This window comes from Epinephelus moara, chromosome 8 (genome assembly GCF_006386435.1).
Source record: "Epinephelus moara isolate mb chromosome 8, YSFRI_EMoa_1.0, whole genome shotgun sequence".
Taxonomy (NCBI): domain Eukaryota; kingdom Metazoa; phylum Chordata; class Actinopteri; order Perciformes; family Serranidae; genus Epinephelus; species Epinephelus moara.
In genome coordinates, this window is record NC_065513.1 from 13,805,771 (window position 1) to 13,830,810 (window position 25,040).

A 25,040-nucleotide genomic window follows, 5' to 3' on the forward strand; every position below is an offset into this window, starting at 1 on the left:
TGAACTTTTTGCCGACCTCACCCTCACTACATGTACATGTTTCTGCCTCAGCGTAGTCATTCTCTTGAAGACAAGTCATACATTGGAATGGTTACAAGACTGGGATTAGTATTAGGTCAACAAATAACACAATGTGCTCACGCTAATGGATCTGTGAGGCTGTGCCTTGGCACCGCTTAATGCTGGCAACGACAAGGCTAATGTCACATCCACAGTAAAATGTCTTCATTTTAAAACAAAATCGATTTTGTACAAACAAGCATTTTAGCACTGTTTCAGAAATGATCTCAATCTAACACGCCTGAAAACATATCACGTGACCATTCACATACACTGGGCATGCTTGTGCCAATCTTAACAGGAAGAACATTGTCTACTCTGCAGTTGATTTCTTTGTATGGAGATAGTGAAACATAAGACCAGAGAGTTCTTTGCTTGGACCAGTAAAGAGATGGAAGTTACTGAAAGTAGGCTAACCCATGAGTATAAGGTTGTCAAGGCGTCAGAAAACAAATTGGGAGTCGTTACAATGGAAATTTGGCAACATTATAAAGCTGCATTGGGAGTGTAATCTATTGCTGAAGGGAGGCATGGCAGTGGGAAAGGAGTACCAAAACAAGAGGGATGAAATCACAAAAGGTGTGTAGACCTAGCTTTAATGTTTTGACTTGACATGTCATGACTAATAAGACTCAGTCAGGAAGCAAACATGGGTATCTGCGTCATCGTTCAAGAAAATCTCCGTTTCTGCGTCATGAGGATTCATCCTCAAAGGACCATGAATGTCCATGCCAAATCTTGTGACAATCCAACCAATAGTTACAAACTGAATCACAGTGACGCTGTGCTTACAATAACAATCACTTCCTGTGGTGATATGGGAAATTTGAGAGCTTGTTTATAGCTGATGACATTTTCAGCAGTATTGTTTGGCGACACAGTGATGCAGTGGTTAGCATTGTCGCCTCACAGCAAGAGGGTTCCTGGTTTCAGCTCCAGAGTGGGGGAGACCTTCAGTGCAGAGTTTACATGTTCTCCCCATGTCAATGTGGGTTTTCTCAGGGTACTCCAGCTTCCTCCAACAGTCCAAAGACATGCAGGGTAGGTTAAGTGGTTACTCTAAATTGCCCGTAGGTGATTGTTGGCGTGTCTCTATATGTCAGCCCTGTGATAGTCTGGTGATGTGTCAAGGGTGTACCCTGCCGCTGACCCAGTGTCAGCTGGGAGAGGCTCCAGACCCCCTACAACCCCTAACAGGAAAAGCAGTTATAGATAATGAATGAATAACATTTACAGATATATAGTAATACACAGTGGCCTAACCTATTTGATGTTTCTGCTGTGCTTATTTTATGTACTGTGCTGCTTTCCAAGTGTATTTGATAAACCAAATGTATCTGCATGTAAGCATATTTTAGACACCTAAAAAAAAACAATGTCAGTTTAAGTGTACACTGCAATTAGAATATTTTCTCTGCTTTACTTTACACACTAAGTGATCAAGGTAGCAGTAGACCAACAACTCCCATGTTCTGTGAAGTAAATTTACTGTTTTTGTCTGGAGACTGTAAGATAACAGCTTCAGCTGCCTGTCAGAAATTATTGTCTGAGTGCAAGGTAAACGGTAAAAAAAACAACAACATTCTAAATATAGTGTACACTTAAACTAATATTGACATCTCTATATTTCTATATTTTTTTCTTTTAGATGGGGAAAAACTAGCGAATTGAGGCAGTGTTTGCTCAGTGCTGTTTCATTTCTACCTGGTAGTTATTGTGAACAAACATCATGATTCGGTCTATAGCATGCCGACCAACAGACTGACATTGTTATCCCTTGAGCTACGCCACTAGCACAACTGACAAATCCCAATGTAATGAGTTGAGGTTACACGTAAGCAGGTGATATTTGGGACTTGACATGGTTACCATATGAATGATCACTGAATGGCATTTATTTAATGTTATCAGGAGAAAGACATTGTTTATTCATCAAACCAGTCAACTTTGGTCAGTTAGCAACTTTAACATTTTGAGAATGCACATATGACAATGACAACAAAAGGTTTATGGTCTGTACGAAATAAATAGCAACATTGCTCATTTACAGCTTGGCTGAAGGAAAAACAAAACAAAAGGGTTAATCTTCATATTAAAAAGGCATACAGATGAGCTGTGACACTCATGAACTCACTAATTACTCAACAAAAAAAATGCTCTCCTTTTTAAATAAAGCTTTTCAGTTTTAATATGCACCTTCAAGAGCCTGTTATAGTTAAATAAATAGAATGCTTTCCATTTTGTAACATGCACATCCAATTTGCCTGGGGAAAGTATTTACACTTCACTGATCCTACTCGGCCGACAAATTCTCCACCTTTTTTTTTCTCCTCTAAACAATTCTTTCTCACCACAAACTCTCATACATACACAAATGTACAGTCACTCTTGCAGACATGCTGCACCTATTTACTATTAACACAATATCTAAACCTATTGAAAGTGATCAAAATGCTAACGGTGAACATGGAAATCCATGTAGTGTAAAGAAGGAACAGTCCAAACACCACATCTTAACCGGGGCGGAGGGAAGGGTGGGGCTTACAAAAAGATTTAGTTTACAATTGATCATGCACTGTATAAATTCACTGTGTTATTTGGTTTGAGAGTGTGTAATCAGTGGCTTCAATATCTACTTGTTTTCTTTAAGTGAACAAAGAAAAGAGTAATACCTCCTGCGACAGATAAGCAATCCTACCGAATAATCTCTAACAATATTTAAGTCTTTTTCCCCAGGAATCTTCACTGTCCTACAACAAGTGGTTTTTACTATCTTTGAGTAAGCTTCAGCACAGGAGCTACTGCAAGGTTTCTTCTGTCGTGTCCATGTTGGTGTAGAAACTCCTGGCCGTCGCGCTTTAGGTTGAGATGGGGCAGTTTATTCTGTGCTGCTGTGTTTTTTTTCTCCACTCTTCTCTTTCATGACGCAAAGTAAGAGTTCTGCATGGAATAGAGGCGGTCGATGGGGTTCCCCACGCGGGCCTGCATGGAGTTGACGTCCGACGATGCCATGAAGCAGTCACTGAGGCTGGTTAAAGACGTGTCGCTGTCTATGTCATGGAATGCAGAATCATTACCTGCGGAGAGAACAATACGGAGATAGCCGTCAGGATTCGGTGGCAGAGGCGTCATTCAAAGAAAAACGCACCAACGCCCCGCTCTGACTATGAAATCAATGCAATCTCGTATTTGAGATTTATAGCAGCGTTGGGAAATTATAATTACTAATAGTCACTTTGAGAAATTGCTGTTGTGTGTCATCACAACTGGGAGAGCTGTTTTGTTCGATATCAAAGCTCACTTTTTGCTGCCCTCGCTGGGACAATTGCGGTCTATGAGGGAGCATGTAAACAAGGGGCATCCTCCTAAAAGATCTGGTTAATAGCAACTGCTTCCGCCTTTCATAAAACCTCAACATGTTATTTCTCTGGAGGGAATAGTTAACTTTATTACACTCTGGATCTTAATGATAGTGTTGCACAAAATGGGGACAGTGTTTTGAGACATATCTTTTAATGCCTTGCCAATATTGTTCTTTTCCCCAAACCAAAGGAGTGATGAGACTGGGGATTTGGGTTCTTACTACCGAGATGAACTAAATGGAGGCAAATTATAAGGAAGTTATGAACTTCAGGAAATGGTCCCTCTGGGGCTTGTTGAGGACATCACTCAGAAATGTGTTATTCCAGTTACATCCTGTGGACTAACACTTGATTGACTGATCCCCCCCCTCCTCTCCTTCTTTTGCATTTTAATTCTTTCCCGTATCACACAGAAATCAGAGACTTGTTGTTTTCACGCTTTGATTCATTAGCTCACACGGCCCTCAATCATTGTCTGGATTGCGTTTCTATCTCAAGCTGTCGGCACCGACCACATGTTTTTTACCACCATTGGAAAAACATCATCAGTAACAGGGCATGTCTCAGAAGTGGAGGCGGAGAGTTAAAACCATATTAAACAGATTTGAAAATGAACTTCAAAACCCAATAGCTTATGTTATCTCATGTGGGAGGAGAAGCTGCTGGTACGTCTCTGTGAGCGGTTTAAATCAGGGGAGCTGCGGCCTGAACACATGTCCCACGCTGGGGAGCCATGAGGTTGATCAAGGGACAGGCATGTGTGTGTTTTTTAGAGCAGGAGTGGGTGTGTGTTTTTTTTTTCATAGAGGGGGATGCTCACCATATGGGTTCATGTGGTCCCCGGGCATCTGTGGGGGGGTGAGCCCCTGTTGGAACGGGTCTGTGCTGTAACCATTCTGATCCATGGCGACCAGCTGCTGCTGCGGCGGAGCCAGCGGTGTGAAGGAGTTCATCATCCCCTCCATCCGATTGGACATTACCTCTGCAGGGCAAAGTGAGCAGACGGGGGAAAAACATTACAGAAAATGTCAACATAAAAAACAAAAAACAAAAAAAGCAGGGGATGAGTCTGCAGAATGTCAACGCCACACAATGGGCAGAGAGCTGGGACTGAACAGGGGAAAAACCATGAGAGCATTAACAGCAGGGACTTGCTCCCTCCTGGTAGATTCCTGTTCATGCCTGGCAAGTTTAGAAACCTCAAACACACCTAAATCTGAGTTTCTGTTTTCATATCCTGCCAGAGCAAAAGACCTGATAAAAATAAAGGGAGTGTGGTGCTCGTGGGCCATAATAACCTCCAAATACCTGGATTTGTTGCCTATGTCTGTTAGTATTTCCATGGAAACCTACAGTAGTCTTTCCTGTGGTTTCTCCCACAATTCCCTTCACAAACACTGCTCTTGGCTAACTGACTTGTGAGAGGGACACAAAACTCTTGCGGCTTCATCACTGGAGCCCATCCCCCCCCTGCACTCTCTCATGCAGTGGCTTTGCAAAATGACGTCTGCCATTCATTTTGTTTGGCTTCCAGACAGAATATCTAAGTTGCGTTTGATGTGAAGTGTTCTTGTTTACACTGCGACATATTTGCAATCTGTTAGTCAATGTAATTACTGAATGTGTGAACTCTTTTCTCACAGAAAATTTAACTATACTGCAACAGAGCACAGGGAGGAAAAGAAGCTCATATTTTCTGATTCAGTGCTCATACTCATACACTGCTAGCTTGATGTCAACATTTAAAAGAATGTGTTGCTATGACAAGAAATACTTAAAGACCCCCCATACATGTTTTATGACACATAATCATCTTTAAATAACTATTCGTTACCTGGATAAAAATTCTTTAAAGGGCAACTTCTGTATTTACTACAGCAAAACAGGCTGCAATGTAACCACTTTGGGCTTGAGTAAACCGTTAATTTACGTCCACTAAAAGTGCTTATTTTTGCCACTGACAGGCTCAGATTATTATTCCAAGTGTCTGACAACATATGGAAAGGAACCCTACAGAGGTATATCTTTTTGTCAAAGAGTAGGATCCTTTTTGTTCAACCAGAAACAGCCAAGAAATCACTATTGTCAAACTCACCAGACTCCATTCAAAAAAACATTAATTTTACCGTGTACAGAGCTAACCTATTATCACAATTAAGTGGGGGGAATTAAGGGTTTATTTCAACTAAACCAGAGCTGGTGATTGTAAGAACAGTGGAAAGACGAAGCAAGGTGACTTTTGTTAGCGTTATGTTGTTTCTGTCGACGTTCCACAAAGTTTGTTTTATGATGATGAAATTGCTGCATATTCAAATGGAGTTTGGTGGGTTTGGCGATAGCAATTTCCAGGCTGGTTCGAGCTTAACAAATCGAATCTTATTCTTTCACAAAAGGTTTATCTCTGTAGGGATCCTATCCCGAATGTTGTCAGACACTTAGCATAACAATCTGAGCGTAACTGTAACAAAAACACGTGCGTGTACGTGCCCCAAGTGGAGCCTGTTTCATAGCTACCGGCTGCAGCCCACTCACTCTCACGCAATGCTGGACCATTTTAAAAAATGATTGTTTCCATTAATCTCTTAGAACCAAAAACACAGGAAAAAAAGGATCCAGGTTGAAAAATACAAAAGTTACCCTTTAAATGATACCTAGGCCTACTCCTTCTTCTGCATTGAAAAAATCTAAAAACAATTTCCAAATCACATGTGTCTAAATTCCATACTGCACCATAATTGGCTTCCAGTTGTGATCTCACAAAACTTAACTTATACATACACACTGAACTCAGATTTTAGATGAGCACAGAGAAGCTTTCCTCCTTCACAAACACCAGTCTGCACAGTGAGGCTAATGCAACCAAGTGGAGCAACAACAAGCAAACAAAGTGAGTGAAGGGGGGCTTTAAAATGTGGAAAATGCGAAAGGGAAAAAATGTGACTATATAGCTTCTAAAAAAGTTTCCCAGAGAAAGAACGGTGAGACAATGAGCTTCCATTGTGTGTGTGCAGGGTAAGTACAGTATTGTACCTTGGCCAAGCCTCTGAGAATTCTGTTGTTCTTGTTGTTGCTGCTGTCTTCTTGCCAACTTCTTCATCTGAAATGGAGGAGTCAGAGTTGTGAGGAACCCCCAAAACTAACATGCGCTCTTTAATTTAAAAAGGATGCTCCTCGCTGTTCACCCTGGAATGAACTGCACAGAATCTGTATCTGAGTGCACTTCATTGTCAAGTATCAAAGGTTTTCACAAGATAATAATCAGAAAAGAGGAGGGCGTAGACATTTAATGCAAGAGTGAGCGAGATTTGCAACTCCTTGGGCCTTTTTTTTTTTTTTTAACATTTGTGAAAGGAATGCAGTGATAAGTTTAACACACATAGTTGTGGTGATTTATAAGCTATGGACTCTAAGATGGAACAAGGCTGTTGAATATGGGCGCAAAATCTAATTCATCCTGTGTTAGCAGCTCTCACCTTAGCTCTCTGGTTCTGAAACCACACCTGCACCACCCGGACACTGAGTCCTGTCTCTGCAGCCAGCGTCTCCCTCACCTGAAATCATAGAGACAAAAAAAATTCCAGCATCCCACGAGAAAACAAAACACTTCACAGCACACTGAAATACTCTGCCTCCTTAACATATCTTCCACATTCCCCGATAGGCACACTGCCGCTTTGATTCGCTTTGATTTCAGTGAACGTTGAATGAATGCAGTGGGCTTTTTGGACCTCTTTGGTTATTGCCTCTTCAAAGCCTTGGACCGGGTGCAGCGCCTGTTTTAGGGCCCAGGCTATGGAGGCAGCTCTCCTATCTCAGTATGACATTTGGTGCAGGCGGTCTGCGTTACACCAGCCTGCCTCAGTTAACACAGAACAGAATGCTGCTTGCCACTTCAAAGCACAGCTCTGAGGTGGTTGAGATTTTTTTAATTTGAGAATTTTATTTGTGAAACTACTGTAGGGCTCGTGGTCGGCATCTAAACTTCCATTACCCCAAATGCAGACCAGGGAAGATATAAAAAAAACAGATACATTTCCCTCACAGATAACTTAAGCGTACCTTTCTGCAGGGTTTTGAGGACACCTCAAAGGAAGCCTTGAAGGCCCGTCTCTGTTGAGTGGTCAGGATGGTTCGTGGTCTTTTGGGCCTCCTGGGATCCTTCCCATCATCCCCCTTCCCCGGGCCTCCTATGCCTTTCTCCGGCTTGATGTCCAACTCCTCATCGTCACTTTTCTCTGCAGAGAGTGTCATTTTTCTGTATCATCATCAGCACAAGCTTGAACTGACTACACCCTTTTAGTCAGTGACAGTCTGCTGATAAATATATTTTCGTTCTTCCCAATTCCGGGAGATTCACACACCACAAGTGCATAATCAAAGGAGACACATGTGTTTTTGATACTTTGTTATCAATTTATTACAAAAGGAAAAGGCCACATGTACGATTAGACTTACAGAAGTCTACGGCTCTCGCTCTCGGAGAGCGCGGTGAAATATGCACATTTGTCACCGAGCTGGACTCTGCGTCACATGTGAGTTATTGCGCTCAGCTTTGTCTGATTTACACTAAATCAATCTCTGATAAGAATACTACATCAAGTGCAACATGGAAAAAAAGGCAACACGAGTACATGTGGGAAATGCATCTCCCATGACACAGCAAGACGATCCTTTTTTTTTTTTTTTTTTGCTCTATTTCAGACCTTAAAATAATGACAATGTTCATATGGATTGCTGGATTTTTACTGTCAGCAGCAGGATATTACAGTTTGGGGTTGTAAAATCAGTGTCATTTTTATGCTTCTATACTACGACATGCCATTAAAGCGAAAAAATAACTTGGTTTTTTATTAGATTTCTGTTATTATGGAGATGTCTGTTTGTTTATTTTTTTACATTAAAAGTGAGCTTGCTGTTTGCAGCTATTGCATACACTAACTAGTACTTTATTTTCTCCCCGAACAATTCATTACTTTAGGAAAAATCCTAAACTTTAATGCAGTGATTATGAATTTCTTTGTATTTTGTACTGTACACACACTGTATCCTCAAAGTTTATCCTCTATTAAGGGTAAAGTCATAATAAGTTTGCTTATACTTTAAACTGTTGTTGCTTTAATTGTAATTGTAGTATGACATATAAATAGGTTACTTCATTCAGTGAAGAAATTCTGCATTTGAGTTTCATCACAAAGGCCACATAGCTATGTAAACATAACATGAAAAATGAATGACTAAAAACCCATAAATTACCTGTCTATGTGGGGCCTAAAACAAGTGTTTCCAGATCTAAACCAGTAGTGCTGCTAATGATTTTGGGGTCTAGTGACTGTAAGGAAAGGCACACGCGATGGCTCAGTGTCTCCGGTTATCTGACTCTGATAAGTATCTACATTTCTCCTCCGAAAAACCTACATTTCGTCTGCCACATGCCGAGGTTAACCTCTGTTCATGTCAACATTTTCTCCATCTTGAAATCTGGAGACATGCACAAAAGACATGCCTGCGCGATGCACCGGGACACACAACCGAAACGAGGAAGACGCAGAGCAAATATTCCCACAAGTTGACAAAAGTTGACACAGGCACAGATGTATTTGACAAATTCCCCGCTTTTGTGCATGTTTAAATGTGAGCCAGATGGTAGTGAACAGTGAGGCTTGGCGAGATGCCTCATTGTGTGTGGAGGCTATAGGCGAGGAACACTAGAGCTGATAAGAGTGGAGGCGCAGGCTTTCTGCAGAAAGGCCCCCAAATCCCTCTGTCACTCACCATGATACAGTGATTTAATTCTTTCCAGCACCAGATCCTGCCCACGCATGGAGAGCCATTAATACGGGGTGGCTTGGCTTCGTCCTGTTTCCACTTCCTACTGTATCATAAACCGCTCCCCACTTGAATTAGAAAGCTACAAAATCAGCCATTGAAAAGCTGCAGATGGAGGCTTGTTTTAGAAGTTTTTACAGCCTGGGCTGCATGCGAGATCTCTGAATAATCTCAGATGTTCAGCAAATGATCTGGCAACTAGTTAAAGGACAAATTATTGTTTTTCTCTTTAAATATTTCTAACTAAAACCAGTTAGATTCAGCTTAGATCCAATGTGGTGCTTGTCTACATTGGCTACCATTGTGATGGAACAGAGCATACAGAATACAACACCCTGGTGCCATATGATGATAGCACCTGGGTGTTGTTCTCACTCTCGTGCGAGAGGGTGCAGAGGGCTCACCTGAGTCTGAGTCATCCGGGCTAACCGAGCTGAGTAAGTCCTTCTCCCTCTCATAGTCGATCTTGCACAGCAGCTGACCCTCCTTCAGGACAAACTCATCGCCCTTCCTCAGCTGCCGGTCACACACACAGCAGCAGAAGCAGTTCAGGTGGTAGACGCACTCCAGGGCACGCATCACGAACTCTGTGGGGGCGATTTTCTCCATGCAGCCGCTGCACTTGGTGGCAAACATCCTATGGAACAAGAGAGAAAAAATCTTAGCTGTGCCGACAGGGGAAATTTCCTTGTCTAAAGCAACACTATGTAACTTCTGAAAAAAGAAATAGAGCATTAATAATTTTGTATATAAAAAGGTAAATTCTTAAGAAATAAAATGCTGCCTTGCATTTTTCAGTACACTCTGGAGTTTTCCTGCTTCAGCCTTTTTTGGTTTGATATAACCAGCAGCTTATGGTGGCTAATGCAAACTTTAGATAGACAATTGTGTGCAGCTACTGTAGCACTGAGACTCTTCTCGTCTTCTTGTCTCGTCTACTGTGATTTAGAATTTTCCAATATCCTACAATTGCCACTTGTGGCCACAATGGCTACCATTCAGCAAAAGTTAAAGGGTAACGTCTGCATTTTTAGACCTGGACCCTATTTTGTTTTTGTGCCTAAGTGACTAATAGGAACAACAATGTGTTAAATTGGTCAAGTGTTTAGCAAGAGTGCTGCAACTAGCCGCAAAACAGGCTACTACGTAACCACTTCGGGTATATGCACACTTAACGTAGCCTTCCTTCACTAAAAGTGCTTGTTTTTGCTTCTTACAGGCTCAGATTGTTATTCTAACCATTCTCTACAGAGATAGACCTTTTTGTTGAGGAGTAAGATTCTCGCTGTTTAACCAGAAATAGCCCTGAAATCGCAAACACCAAACCCACCAGACTCCATTTAAATAAACGGTTATTTTATCACCATGAAACACACTTCAGTCAAAGTCAACAGAAACAAAATAAAACTCTGAAACACTGTTTTGGTTTGTTTTTCCACTGTTCCAACAATCACCAACACTGGTTTGATTGAAATAAACTTTTAATTCACTCGGTTAGATGTGAAAATATGTTGGCTTTATACATGCTAAAACCAACGTTTTTTTTAAGTGGAGTTTGGTGGATTTGACAGAGGCAATTTTGGAGCTTTTTCTGGTTAAACAAAAACGATTTTACCCATTAATAAAAATGTCTATCTCTGTTGGGATCCTTTATATAATGTTGTTAAACACGAACAGTAACAATCTGAGCCTGTCAGTGGCAAAAACAAGCACTTCTAATGGGTGTAAATTGCAATTGGCGGAAAAATACCTAAGTTGCCCTTTAAATTTAGAATATGTAACTTCTGAGAAAAACACACTATTTCTCCTACATATGAAAAGCAGAACTGTTAAGACATATGATGGATCTTTTCATGTGACTTTATTTTGTTACTCATCATTTCTTTCTGTTTCACTAAGAGTCAAGTTGGCCTGTCGATCCTGTGGGCAGCCAAGGAGGTGACTCCCTTTGGCAGCAGCTCATCTGTTAAAATTTCTAGGGTGGGCCGGCCCCCTGTGTCATTCTAAGCAAGCTCAGTCATGGGCACCCAAAGCCCCTCACAAATCTAAAAAAGAGGCTGGATCATGTTCTAGTGCGGTAATCACCGAAACCTGATGATCCCAATCAAGTCTGTGCTGACAATTTACACATTTCTTTCATATCCGTGACACTCTACAGGCATCAGATAGCGTATCATGATTCATGGCTGACTACTGGGCTGCCCTGTAGTCTGTTCATATTTCATCTTACTGTCTAATATTGTGCCCCTATGGTGCAACACTGCCTCTATCACCATTTCCTAGACAACACCTTCATCTTCTTTTATATCCTTTCAGGAAGATGTTTGCATTGTTTTATTGGTGACTGAGAGGCATTTAATTCGTTCTCGGGTTGTTCAGAAGAAGCCACATTAAATGGAACAAGAAGGCAGGGAGTGTGGTTGATCTTGTCCAGCCGTAAAGCTGGATTTATTAGTGGCCTCTTTGTTTGCCCTGGTCTGGAAGACAGCTGGCAACTGCCTATCTATTTGTGGTGAACATCTATTTCATTGTGCAAGGCAGGGAGGCAGCAAGAGGAGCAATTGACATCATCCTCCGGTTTCGGGACAGGGATGAGCGATAGTGATGAATATAATGTGTAAATATAAGCCGAGGGGAAACCGAAGGATGGTTTTGTTATGGTAATGTTGTTATAGGTGCCGATTGAGTACTGATACGGTGTGTGTGTGTGTGCACGCGTGTGTTCACACATGAAAGTGCATGAGTATGAGCAGCTGTATGCACGTTGGAAACGAGATAGCGGGGTTTTTGTTGTTGTCTGTGCAGCTTTATAAAATAATTGCTTCACTATCGGATCTGATTTTATGTTATCTTAATTACATCATATTAATTGATAGGTTATTAGTGCTAGTACCATCCCTTATGATCACCACCTGTATCTGGCACAGAGAAACGGTGTCTGATTTTCTTTTTAACCATCATGCAGCATAACAACAGAGATATCAGAAGCTGGCACTCTCAGGGTTCATAAAATCCTTTAATCTTTCATTTATTACAATAAGTTAAGAAGATTATTATTCAACTATGGAAAAACCTCAAGGATAATCCCTTGAAAAAGAAATTTTGGCATGTTTCTCAAACAAGCAGGGTTCTGGTTTAAGTGACCTGCCAACCTGGATCTGTCTTCTAAACAAACCTCCAAGTTCAGACGCTACAAAACAAAAGGCAAGAACAACACTACTCATAAAAAAAAAAAGAAAAATCAGAAATATAATTAATAAAGGGAGATCTTAAATGGACACACTCGCGTCAAGATAAACTGAATATTCAGGGAGTTGTTTCTAGTTTTGAGAGGGATTAGTGTGTTACATGCTGAGATCAGGGAAAGAGGTGATGAATCTGTCAAGACAAGTTCCCAGCTTCGAACTCTAATGTTTAGCTAATGATTGCCGGCTTAGGGCTCAAAAAGAGAGCAAAAAAGTTGAGGAAATGACTTGTTAGTGCGGTTTTGATACGTCCAGGGCTCTGCATTCACCTACGACCGCTCTCTCAAATCTTCTCATCTAGATGAAAACATTCTCATTCAGCCCTCTTTCCTTTCTTCTTTTTCCTCGCCGCGTCTAATCTTGTAAGCCATTATTTTTCTATTTCCCCTCTCTGTCACTTTGCATTATTTTTGCTGCTGTAATTCCTATTCGTCCCTTCTGGAATCTTCCTGTCCTGCTTTGTCCTCGGGTCTAATCCGGACTTTCTGCCTGTTTTCAGTCCCCGGTCCCCATTCTCAGCGGGGTTCAGATGGAATAGCCATGCATGACGCCCCTTCTATGGCAACCACACCTCCACAGGAAGGCAACGGCGACTTTTCGGATGGGCAGAGAAGGCCTTTGAGAAGCTGGCAGCAGAAGTAAATCCTTCTCTAAGGAACAAGGAGAATTAGCAGGGAGCAGTGGACTAGGGATTTAACCCTACCCCTCTCCTTTGAAAGGCACAGTCGGTCCCACTCCTGCGGCTAGCCACAATCAAACAGAGGAGGAGTGGGGAGGTGGCAGTGGGGAGAGGAGAACACAAACTCCCTGAATGACACAAGCAGTGGATTGTGGAGGAGCCTAATCCCACTTTAATACCTTTCCAAGTTCAGCTGCTAAAGAATGCTCTTTAAAACAACACCACTGTGTGAGCAGTGAAGGTTGACCAGGGGGAGGCACGCCATTCAACCTCCCCAACATTACCTGATTAGTGGTTTGAGGACCAGGCCAGTGGGCCAACGGGAGACAGAGGAGATGTAAATGATGATTTTATATAGAGAAAAACATAAGGTTTGCGGAAAAGGAGCAGCTCTCTGTTTAGCTCTGCTGGGATATTAAAGATATCAAAGTGCTGTAGGTGTGAGTGGAATCAGACTTAAAGTGATTTAGGTGATCATTTACCACATTCTGCCTCTACTTGATCCCACTGACCCATCACACTAAGATCTGTATTCACCCCAAATCCACTTTCTGGACGTTCAGCTGCTTGGGTAACATGATTCCTAGTGTCGCAGAGGCAGGCTTGACACCACAAAGAAGACCACCAGCATGACAACCCAGCTCTCGCTTTTTTTCCTCCTCCCACACCTGAGCGCACAGATCAAGTGATGAGACTCCTCCTGTGCGGATCAATGGCCGCATCTCAAGTGTCAATATTTACCCAAGGCCTCCCCACAACTGGACTCATAAATGAAAAAAAAGAGCCCATCTCAGCACATACCTCCCTCCCTGAGGAATCATTACGTCCCTCTTTTTAATCCTGTGTCCACATACCTGTAATCCCTTGTCTGTTCTTTCTTGCGTTATCTATGGTTCTCTCTTCCTTTCTGTGACAGATTATCACACTGTTGAGGCTTGTAACGCTACAAGCTGTGTTTTTTAGCAAATGCACAAAAACACAGACGAGAACGGGGAAAAAAAACGAGAGCATTATGAAGAGGACAAAAGCCAACAGGGACCGACAGTTATTTTGTCTGATGAACACTTCAGCTGAGCCAAGTGCAGCTGAGAGACTTCAGCCTCTCTGCTGCTCTTCTTCTTCCCCCCTCTTTCCAGGCACTTTGGAGAACTATGCACTCTCCCTTTGAACAGATTATAGGCAACTTAAAGTGTGACAACATCTTAAGCTCTCACCACATGTTGCCAATGATTTCCCTTCTCCAGACATTACATTTAATGCTTCTGCCGCAGTGATAAGCATCAGGAGGACTGGGCGGGATAAAAGAAACCCAGAAGAATAAGAGAGAGAGAAGAGGGCCGGGGGGGCGGGGGGGTATGGAGCTGCTNGGGGGGGGGGGGGGGGGGGGGGGGGGGTATGGAGCTGCTTATGGTGCTTGATAATCATGCTACATTTAGCAACACGTGCAACAGTCTCACCTACTCCCCTTTTGCTATTGAACAACACTCGGAGAAACACCATAACAATTTGGAGAAGAATAGCCCGGGCTATTATGTCACCGCATCCCTTCAAAGACAGAGGGGATGAGGATTATCCAGGCAGCAGCTGTAAGCTATTACTTTGAAGATGGGCTCTCGTGTTTGAGCAGGAAACCTGTGGCCATGCCAATCACGGCAGAGGTGAGAGATGAGGCCTGGGAGGCAGGTCAGACAAGGGCCTCCGGGCAGGATGAAGGGCATGTGGAGCAATTGGTCAATCGTGCACGCTTGCGGCTTCCTGATTTAGCAGCTATATTTCATATCAGTCTTTTCTCGGCAGCAGACCAGGATATTTCCTGTTTCTTTGCTTTCAAAGCAGATGTGACACACAATAAAATAGTTTGAGGAAAAAAACTTTCATTCACATTCTTGCTGAGAATTAGATGATAAGACTGACACGACTGTCGTACCTGTTGGCTAGACGTATAGCTACAGCTGGTTAGGTTAGCTTAGCTTAGCATAAAGACTGAAAACAGCAGAATAAAAAACGCTTTAGCAATAGTTAAACATTTGGAGAAATTTGATTATTCCCTTTCTTACTGGGAGTTAGATTATAAGATTGGTACCATTCTAATATCTGTTCAGTCAACATGAGGGCAGTCTGTTAGCTTAGCTTAGCTTAGCTTAAAGACTGGAAACGGGGAAATAGCAAGCCTCCCAGCTGGCCAGCAACATCATTAGACATTGATATTTGGTATGAATTTAGGGTTTGATGTCAGGTGACAAAATTCAATATCAGGACAACATCTGATGCTAACGTCAATTTGACGTAGAATACTGACGACAGATGACGTTGATATTTTGTTGGTTTTAAGTTGTGATGTTCAGTAACCAAAATACAACATCTTTCAAACGTCTCATGCCAACGTCAATATGACATAGAATGACAACATTTAGTTATAAGGAATGGCAAACAAAACCAAACATCTGCAAAACATCATGATGTTAACATCCACAGCATAAAATTCTATTATTGTTGTAGACATGTAAAATATAGTCAACCAGTCAATTTCAACTAAAATTTAACGTCCGTCCAATGTAAGAGTTCTGATGTGATATTGACGTCTGGTGCCAGCCAAGCTAGCTCTGTCCAAAGGTACTGCTAGCATGTCTAAAACTAAATAAACAACCTGAAATAGTCCGGCACATAAAATTGCAGCATGTCGTTTTTAGACTTTGCTTTTTGTACGAGATATTGTGAGTTAGTTAAGCTTTACATAGCGAGGCTAGCTGTTTCCCTGTTTTCAGCCTCTATGCTAAGCTAAGCTAATGATGCTGGTTGTAGCCACACACAACACTGATCAGTAATAAGATTCAAAACACTAAATGCAGTATATAATGTATAACACAGACACAAAGGTAGGCTAATGTTATGAGTTTAAATTTGCTAGTTCCCGGTAGATTAATTACACATGATTAGACGACATTTTGTTAGCATTCAGTTTGTATGACATTAGCTTTGTATGACATTAGCTTGCTTATTTTTGTCCCAAAGATTGTTGTAGTTGGTATTTGACTTGGCGATCTAAACGTCCTGTACCCACATATTTGGACATGGACCTTCAAAGTATTGCTGACAGATATAATGTTAGCTGCTGATGCCAAACACCAGAAAGACATCAGGTGGCAAGCTTTCAAGGTCTGTAAGGATCAAAATCATTAACTCACTTAAATTTTGTAATACTCATCTGTCGAGAGCTTCTCTATACGGGCATTTGTCTTATGCGCTTACTTATACATTTGTGATGATGAACGACAGATTAGACTGCCAACTATCGTATGCTTATCCTGTCAAGATGCTAGCAAGCCCCAGAATTCTCCGCAAATCCCGTTCCCTATTGGTCTTCTCATCTAACCTCTGAAAATAAGTCTGAGTCTTTAAATGTAAAATTACTGATTTACTGTTTTCACATACTTAAAATAAATTTTCAACCAAATTTAATGACTAGCGTATTTCACATTCAAATTTCCAGGTGGAAACTCCTTCTGTTTGTTGTCTGGAAAGAAAAGCTGTGGCGGTGTGGAACGACAACAAACATATCTGTCTCAAAGAGGCAGCAGAGGTATCTGAGCTGTTGAACAGCCACTTCTCAGCTCCTCATGAGACACGCCTGTGTGAAAATTGGCTCTTAGAAACAGTATCAAGAGCTTTGGCTTAAAAGGAACACATTTGATGCCCAGATGTTGAAGGCAAACCTTTTCAACTTTGCCTCAACATTGGGAAAATTACTTTGTTATGTATGGTCCTGTTGTCCTCTGGAAGCAGCGCAGTAGACGCTGACCACACTGGTCTAAAAATAACAACCTGAAATTAGCTAATGTGAGTGTTTGATTGGTTGCAGGGGGACAGATGAGAAAGGTAGACTCCAAAAGTTTTACTTGAACACAGTGGGTGTGCACGTGTAAATAAAAGGAGCTAAAGCATTTCCTGATTCATTCTTCCTCTATGAAGTTAAAACAAACTTTCAGTCTGCAAGTGTATCACAGTGCAAAACAAAGTGGGGCCGATAACGCTGTCTCCATAAATGATCTCAGTAGCTGACCTTGTTTCATAGTATCAGCATTTCTCTTTGGAGCATAGATTCATGGAGAGTAATGAAGCCAAATAAAAAGTGCCATCCTTCTGCTCCCAAGGGCCAGCTCCAGTCAGCTCTAAAAGCTGCTTAATCACCATCCCGTGCTTACTACATTAGCATAATAATGGCCTTTAAATTGAGGCTCTTTGTTTTTTAATTAAACTCCCAGCAGGTAAAAGTAAAACACATTAACGGGAGATGTGTACACCACTAATGGCCCAAAGGTGCCTTCTTCATCACACAGCTCTGGCCACAGGGTTCTGCTTGTTCCCCGCACTGAAGCGCAGCAACCGGCTGCCTGCGAGCTCACAGGGGAGGAATGAGACGAGCTGATTGCACTTGGCATAGCAAAGATAATAGCGGAGACGTGTTCGGTGTGTGTTAGTGTATGCATGCGCACCTGCCCTACATCTCAGAGGGAACACACTTAGTAATAGCTGCTGAGCAGAGCTATCGTGATTTGTAAAAAGACACTGGTTACAGTTAGTCTGGAGCGAGGTGTTTCCAGGATCGTCTATCCCACACGTCCGCTATTGTGAAAATAAATATGGCCACTTTATTTCTATGGCAGCATGAGCTCCTACGCACTGGAATGTGCGGCTCCCTCAGACGAGTCCCCGGCCAGACAGACATCCCAGGCATATCTGTACATAACGCTATACCGCACAGCTGCACAAAGAAATCCTAACCCTTAAGTCGTTATTCAAATGATCTCATTCCAGGAGGCTGTGTGTTTCCCAGATTACTCAACACTTGAAGTACAGTTTGGAGAGGATGATGTGCTCATGTGTATTCTAACTGACTGCAAGAGCCCAAAACACATGCAAATCTTGTTCATATATCTTTCATAATTTCAAAGCAAATGTGGGATGGGGTATAACTCATGCTGCTGTCAGACTCGGAAACATATATGATAGCTACACACAACGCTACACACAGTCAAAACTGCGTGTTCATACAAAGCTCCAAGAGCAACAGCGGTATGCCGAGAATTGTCTTGCAGCATCAGGCGACCCAAACGCTTCTCCTTCACATGTGTCTGCTAATGAGTCACTAGGAAAACAGCGTGGAAATAATCCTCCCCAGCCACACAGGTAGAACAAAGCTCATGGAGAGAAAAGGACAGTGTATTGGGCAGCAGAGGAGGCTAAGTACACATCTAAATACAAGAGTAAGCAGGCAGGCACACATGATGCTGTTTGGACAGCTGGTGTTCCTGAGTATGTAAAATGAGTGCAACATCACATTTAGGCTCAGTTTTTAGAGCTCACAACAAACAATACTCTGAACAACACCATCAGTGAGGGAATTATGACTGTAATTTTTTCTTTCTTTCTGGCATTTTCCCCCGACTCATTTTCATTTTTTTTTTACCTGTTCTCAAAGTGGAGTCGATCCTTAAACAAATAAATTAAAAGACGATGAATTACAAGGCTGTTATAAAGTGCTCAGCTCTGCCTTTTGTCACTCCGGTAAGTGAAGCAGTTTGTAAGGGCCATCACCGCTGGAGATGTGACATGTTTACAATGCGGTGCCTCTAAAAGCAAGACGCCAAGAACCAAACTAAAAAAAAAATCCCAGGACAGCTCCTGTTAAAATCATCTGCACCCATTTTTATATAATACAATTCTTTCTGTTTGTCTGCCCCTTCATAGCTAATCTGCGTGAGGTGGAGCAGAGCCTGCCATTAAGGGCTTGGCCCGCTCGACGAGCCACCGCGAGTGATTGCTGCCTCTGAAAGAGCTGGGAGAGCAGAGAGAGTGATGGCTACAATAAGTGCAATGGCAATCACATGTTATGGAGGTACGGCTGACTCAAACTGCCCACAGATACACAAAGGTTTATCTTTTCATTTGTATTTTTTCTAATGAGACTCAGGAGTTGATGACAAATCATAATGCTCTGGGAGAAATAAAAAACTAGTGTGACCTCATGTCCAGATAAAATGATTAAATCAAGAAGTGAAGATGTAGGAACCGACGCTAAGATACTTTACTTTCTTTATGGTAAGAAAATAAATGGACTCATCTTACCAGATTCAGCGCTGGAATGGTTAAAAAACAACATTTGGATTGGAGGGCTTCATAATTACTATTGACCCAGAGGTTCTGGGTCTAAGAAATAAAACAAACAGTAATATGAGGTGTTCTAAAGCACAAGTCTGCAAATATGCAAAGACAGGGTCTGGTGGAGAGCATCACGCTTTGGCTTCTTTTCTCCGCTCCTAATCTGTGGGCCTACACAATATTAAGACGGCTTTGGAGCCACTTGTGACCCAGCTGTGCACTAATGAAAAATTCCACAGCTCTGTGCAGAGGCCAATGGAGCTTGACCCCTTTCCACCCCGAACCAAGCAATGTCCATCTTGAGGAGTTTACCAGGGCTGAAAGATACTGGATTAATAGGTAGCAAAGGAGAAAGAGAGACAATCTGGGAAAGGCTGGAAAAAAGAAAAAGCTCCTGTGTGTTACCCCCCCGCCTTTTTCTTCTCTTCCTCCGATCTTTAGTATTGGTGTGAAGTAAAGTGTTTGCCCAGGTTTTAATGGGCAGAAGATGATCTGGAGATCATTGTGATGGAGGCTGGTTGGATGAGGGGGCTCTGTTTATTTAACAGAGATTCAGTCTAAGCCCAAAATTAGTTTGGGGGGAGAGAATGTGAGGCAACCAGGAATTAGACGTTGTTCACAAGATCCGGATTCATGTGTTTGTGATCCTGCTGCCCTTGATTCTCTGTCTCTGCGTCTTAACCGAGACAAAAGAAAGAAGAGCAGGCATGGTTCAGTCTGCTGACTGGATGAGGATATACAGTGAGCAATTATAGAGTAATGTACACCATGTTAACTACTCACATATGTCAATAAGCAGTAGTAGTTTTTATAAGGATGTATATGTTTTGGTCTGGTGTGTCTTTCATTATCTTCTCCTTCTTTTTCTTTGCATTTATTTATCCGAACTAAGACATAATTTAAAGAACACCCAGATCAGCCTCCCACTCATCTCCTTTAACATTCAGATACCACACAGCCATGCAGATAACATCTAGGAAAACAGATAAGAAATTGAGAGGAAAATAGACAGAGCTATAATGAAAATGCTGCCAATAAAAGAGCCTTTTTTTTTTATCACAGATGGACAATTTTGAAGATAGTGAGCAGAAGAAAATCAGACATGGTGGCGGCTGCAGGATTGAAGCAAGATACATCAATTAAGCAGGATCAATACCAAACATTTCACCCAGGGCAACCTCCCCCGCCACCTTAAATTCTCATCAAAATGAATACTAATAATCTACATCTATAGGAGCACCCAAGTCACAGATGCTCTCAAATTGCCACCTACTTTTACAAGATGAGTCCACCTTTAATATCCTTGAGGGAATAGACGACAGAGCTAAATAAGGGGTGGGAGGGCGGGGTGGGTGAGAGAAAATGAAAAAGGGGAAAGCAAATGAAAAATAAACATTGTTATTGAAAGACAGGATGCTTTAAGACCCGGGGGCCAGGGATTAACATTCAGATTAGCATTCAAATAATATATTTGAATTTCTGATCAGCAATCCTCTTCAAAGAGCTAAATCCCAAGATTAGCAGGTGTTATGCTAAAAAGCTGTGTTTTTTTGTCAGGAACGTCGCTACACTAGCCAAACAAATATGTCTTTGAGTGCGAGGGGCTGGCATGGATGTATGGCTGTAACCATGGCGACTGACTGGTAGTTAGGAGCCTTGGAGAGGGGTGCAGTGTTGGAATGTGTCAAACAGACAGAGGGGCGCACATACGCCGCAGAGCAAACCAAAAACCTGCTGTTTCACTAAAGACCATCAGCTACATTATTGAGACCACCTACAAATTCCAGGGCTCTTTGGGTCGACGGGGAGAGAAAGGTCATTTTGCATCTTTATTTTTTCTTTTAATACATTCTTTCCCAATTGGTTTGATTTAGGAGTGTCTGGCTGAGGGAGTCGAACATTAAAGTGATGAATTTATATTAGAAGATCAAAAAAATGATGTAGAGGTCTACTAAAGAATCGCACTGTGTTCAACAAAATGCCAACTGGGTCACTCAGTTACGTCTGACCCCAAAAATGAAGCTCAAGTAAAATATACAACACAATCTGCCAGCTCACATACACATTTTCAAAAGCAATAAAATTATATTTACAGCAATTCACTCAATATTCTCTTTTATCTACAATATGTCAGGGGAACTATTAAGCGCTAATCTGCAGTAATATTTATTCTTTAACACAATTAAACACAGATTTCTGCTACTCAGAGTTTATGCCATTTAATTTTTGCACAAATATGGTTTCTATTTGCATATATATTTTCACATACTCACAGATGCAAGACCAGTAATTGTTATATCTGAACTCTATAGAAACAAATGGGTTATTATACCCTTAGTGTTAGCTATAAATGACCAGACGTGGAACAAACTAAATACATTTATTTAAGCAGTAAGTGAAAAACTGAGGTATTGGAGGTGATTATTGCCATTTAATGCCACTTTATACTTCTGCTACAGAAGACAGATTAAAACTACAAAACATTTTATGATCTCTGTTAAACGAACAGCATATAAAATTAGCTTCACCTTGACGGAGTGCAATCAAATGCTATTAATAGTATAGAAAATAATAATCACTTCATCAACACTCACAGGGGCCATATTTATAAAATTTTGAGTATTTATTTCTATACTTTTTTGAAAACTTTCAATCTTTGTGGCATTTTTAGTGCAGGTCTTTTAAATTCTTTATGTTGCAGTATTGCTACATTCACTTAAGTTAAGGATCTGAAAACATCTCCCATCACTAGCCACGGCAGACATGTTGATAAAATACTACAAAATCATCTGCTGTCTACATGTATATTTCTGATGCTTTTTGTCATTTATTACTTGCAACATGTGTTTCTTTTTTATTTGTGTGGTTATTCATCACACAGATTCCGAGGTGAATCATTGTTATATCTGAAATATGCAGAGCTGAAGTGTGTAAGTGTGTGTTGTCTTACTCTCAGTGTTATCTGTAAGAAAAACACCTGCAGCGCATAACATTTCTGTTGATGATTTCATCATTGTTATCTATGATATACATTCCACACAAGGTACAAATGAGCCTAAAAGAACAATAAATGAATTGTCTGGACTTGCTGCAACCCGCATTGTGTTTGTGTGCTTAATCTTGAAAGGGAAATTCTCTCTCCAACGTAGCAGCTAATGTTACTGTGAAAGTATTTTGTTCGTGTCTTAAAGTATTCAAGCATGCATTTTGCCCCGGGAGGTCTGGCAGAGGAGTCGTCTGATGCCCTTTCTGCTCTTTCTCTCGCTCTCTTTGCTTTCCTCTGTCTTTCCCACACACCCCGCGCACACCGAGCATTTCTCTGTCATGTGGTTGGCGGAGTGTAAAATCTCATCACTCCAGCTGGAAGGGAACAGGTTCGGCAAAATTCCCTTTTCTCCACGTGGAGCCTTTAAGGCACAGAATGGAATGGCGAAGCATGGCACGGCACGTCTGGTCTCTCCGCAAACCTAACTGACGGTGTATCTGCATGGCCCTGCGGCGCTTACCTTGAGTCAACTCGCTGGTCTTGCCGCGGCCCTTTAGTGACTGCATTATGACCCCTAACAGAGCTCTGACAGGGTTTGTTTTCCCTTTGCTTTAGCTCGGGACTCAATAAATTGACACTGCATTGTAGTAAAGCCTGCAGAGATACAGGTGCCTCCACTCAGATGATTCATACATATAAGGCCTGCTTAAACGGCCTGATATGAATTCTCAAGAGAGCGCGATGCGGCAGCAGCTGTAGTTCTGCATATTTGGCTGTGAACAAAACCACTGGTGCCCCTGCCACTCATTGTACACATGATCGGGCCGATATGGATGCTTATTTGTCTTCAGATGCGATGACAATGTCTCCTGCCGCAGTGACACCCGTGGTCAGCCCTCTCAGCAAGGAAAAAGGTTTGCATTCACCCACCAATTTTACACTCTCTTTAGGTCCAGGAGTGTCTTTGTGTGCCGGGGAGCAGCCCCATTCTCTGTGGCTGTCTGAAAAAAGCAGCTGTTTCTATAATGCTGTGGCAGCACTTTATGTTGCAGAATGATAAATGAAGGGGAAGAGGCAGAGCTGTGGTGCAGCTGAAGCACACACGCAGAAACAATGGCATAGGAGGGTCTGTGCACTACATGGATATGCTCTCTACGCCTCTCTCTTTCAGCCTCTGCCTCTCTGTTGCATACATACACACACACACACATACACACTCTCTCTGCAGGTTAGACTCCTGCTGGAGCTCACCCATAGCCAGAGGTTATAAGAGCGTGTTGAAGCAGAGGGGGCTAACAGAATGACACGTCCCACCAGTCGCAGCGCAGACCCGGGGGAGTGAGAGGTTGTGGTCGCTGTCCCACCGGGACCTGTCGCTCCTCTGTCCTCGGGGCAGTCATCTTCCTTTCCACCACCAACCTAATGACAGAGCCCCGAGGCCTCATCACTCCACCCCCACCAACCTTCACTCCCCCCACCTCCTCCTCCCAGCTCCACGCTCATCTCTCCCCGTTGTCCTACCCAGGTGCCTGTCAGAGGGGTGTCTGTTCCGCGACTGGTGTAACCGTCCACATAAAGGCCGCCCCCCCCCCCCCCCCNGCCCCCCCCCCCCCCACCTCATCCTCCCACCGTGCCTCCTCCCCATGGCCCCGGGCTCAGCCTTTCATTTTGAAGTGGCGCAGGCCAGCTCTGCACCAGCCTGGGCCCTCGGCCTGCAGCCTGCTCCATTGTTTGGCCTCAGAGAAAGACTATTATTTCAACTCAATTTACTGTGAGTAAACACTGAGTGATAAGGCCCCCTGTCCTATCCCTCACACACACACACACACACACACACACACGCTTCTCAGTTCCCTCCCTCCCTGACCGTGGGCTGTAATATACACTGCCAACAAATCACTGCTCTCAGCCCATTGCTATCACTGGCTTTAGAATGGAGCTTACTAATTCACTTTCCAACACAGATCAGAGGACAGGCCTCATGTGTTTCAGAATATGGCTCCGCCACCACGCGGCATTTAAAGGGGCTTGTGGCCCTATGGTGGACTGTTATAAATTTAAAGCAACAGCATTCTCACATCTTTACCACGCCATTCACATGCTAAACCAGGGATAATCAGACACAAATATGCAACTGTGAAACAGTGCTGCGACAGGTTATTAAAATGCAGAATTCTAATCCTTTTCGGCATCGGTAATATCAAAGACATATGATGAATGTCTCCTCGGATAGATCCGTTGAGCTCAGGATGATCATGATGGTAGCTTTTTGTGTTTCCCAGACAATGGACGCAGAATGACTCGTGACTCACAGCTGCAGGAATGACACATTGTGGCCAAGTGTGTAGTTAATGGTATTAAGACTTCCATGCAGCCAAAGCTGAGAGTGAAATTCTTCACAGATAAATGTCACGTTAGCGTGAGTCTGTAGCACCTCTTTTGCTTTAAAAAGAGCCTGAATACAGAGCTGTTTGTTCTGTTTTTCATTGTTTCACCGCAGAAAAGCCCTCGATCCCTCTTCTGCGTGAGGACCTGTACTACATCTTAATTATACAGAATTATCAGCCAGCTTTAAATAGCAGTCGTTTGCACTGTCTCCGCCTTATGTGGCTAATATAATTATTCGGAGCCTACTTTATCTTAGGCAGAAAGAGGCTGACACAGTAGCACAAACTAATGTGATAAAAGCTTAGCATATCACGGCTTGATTCGAGGATTTTAAA

At 42.4% G+C, this 25,040-nt stretch overlaps 1 protein-coding gene across 2 annotated transcripts in view; it reads right to left on the minus strand.

The window, feature by feature from the left end:
- Positions 1-639: 639 nt before the first annotated feature.
- Positions 640-25,040, minus strand: part of lmx1bb (LIM homeobox transcription factor 1, beta b) — a 52,469-nt gene continuing 28,068 nt past the window's right edge. For both annotated transcript variants that reach the window (XM_050049998.1, XM_050050000.1), the window contains exons 4-9: positions 9,653-9,885; positions 7,482-7,657; positions 6,896-6,973; positions 6,453-6,519; positions 4,243-4,404; positions 640-3,137 (exon numbers count right to left, since the gene is read on the minus strand). In XM_050049998.1, coding sequence (XP_049905955.1) covers positions 2,980-3,137; positions 4,243-4,404; positions 6,453-6,519; positions 6,896-6,973; positions 7,482-7,657; positions 9,653-9,885 — 874 coding nt within the window. In that variant the 3' untranslated portion in view covers positions 640-2,979. The remainder of the gene's footprint in view (positions 3,138-4,242; positions 4,405-6,452; positions 6,520-6,895; positions 6,974-7,481; positions 7,658-9,652; positions 9,886-25,040) is intronic.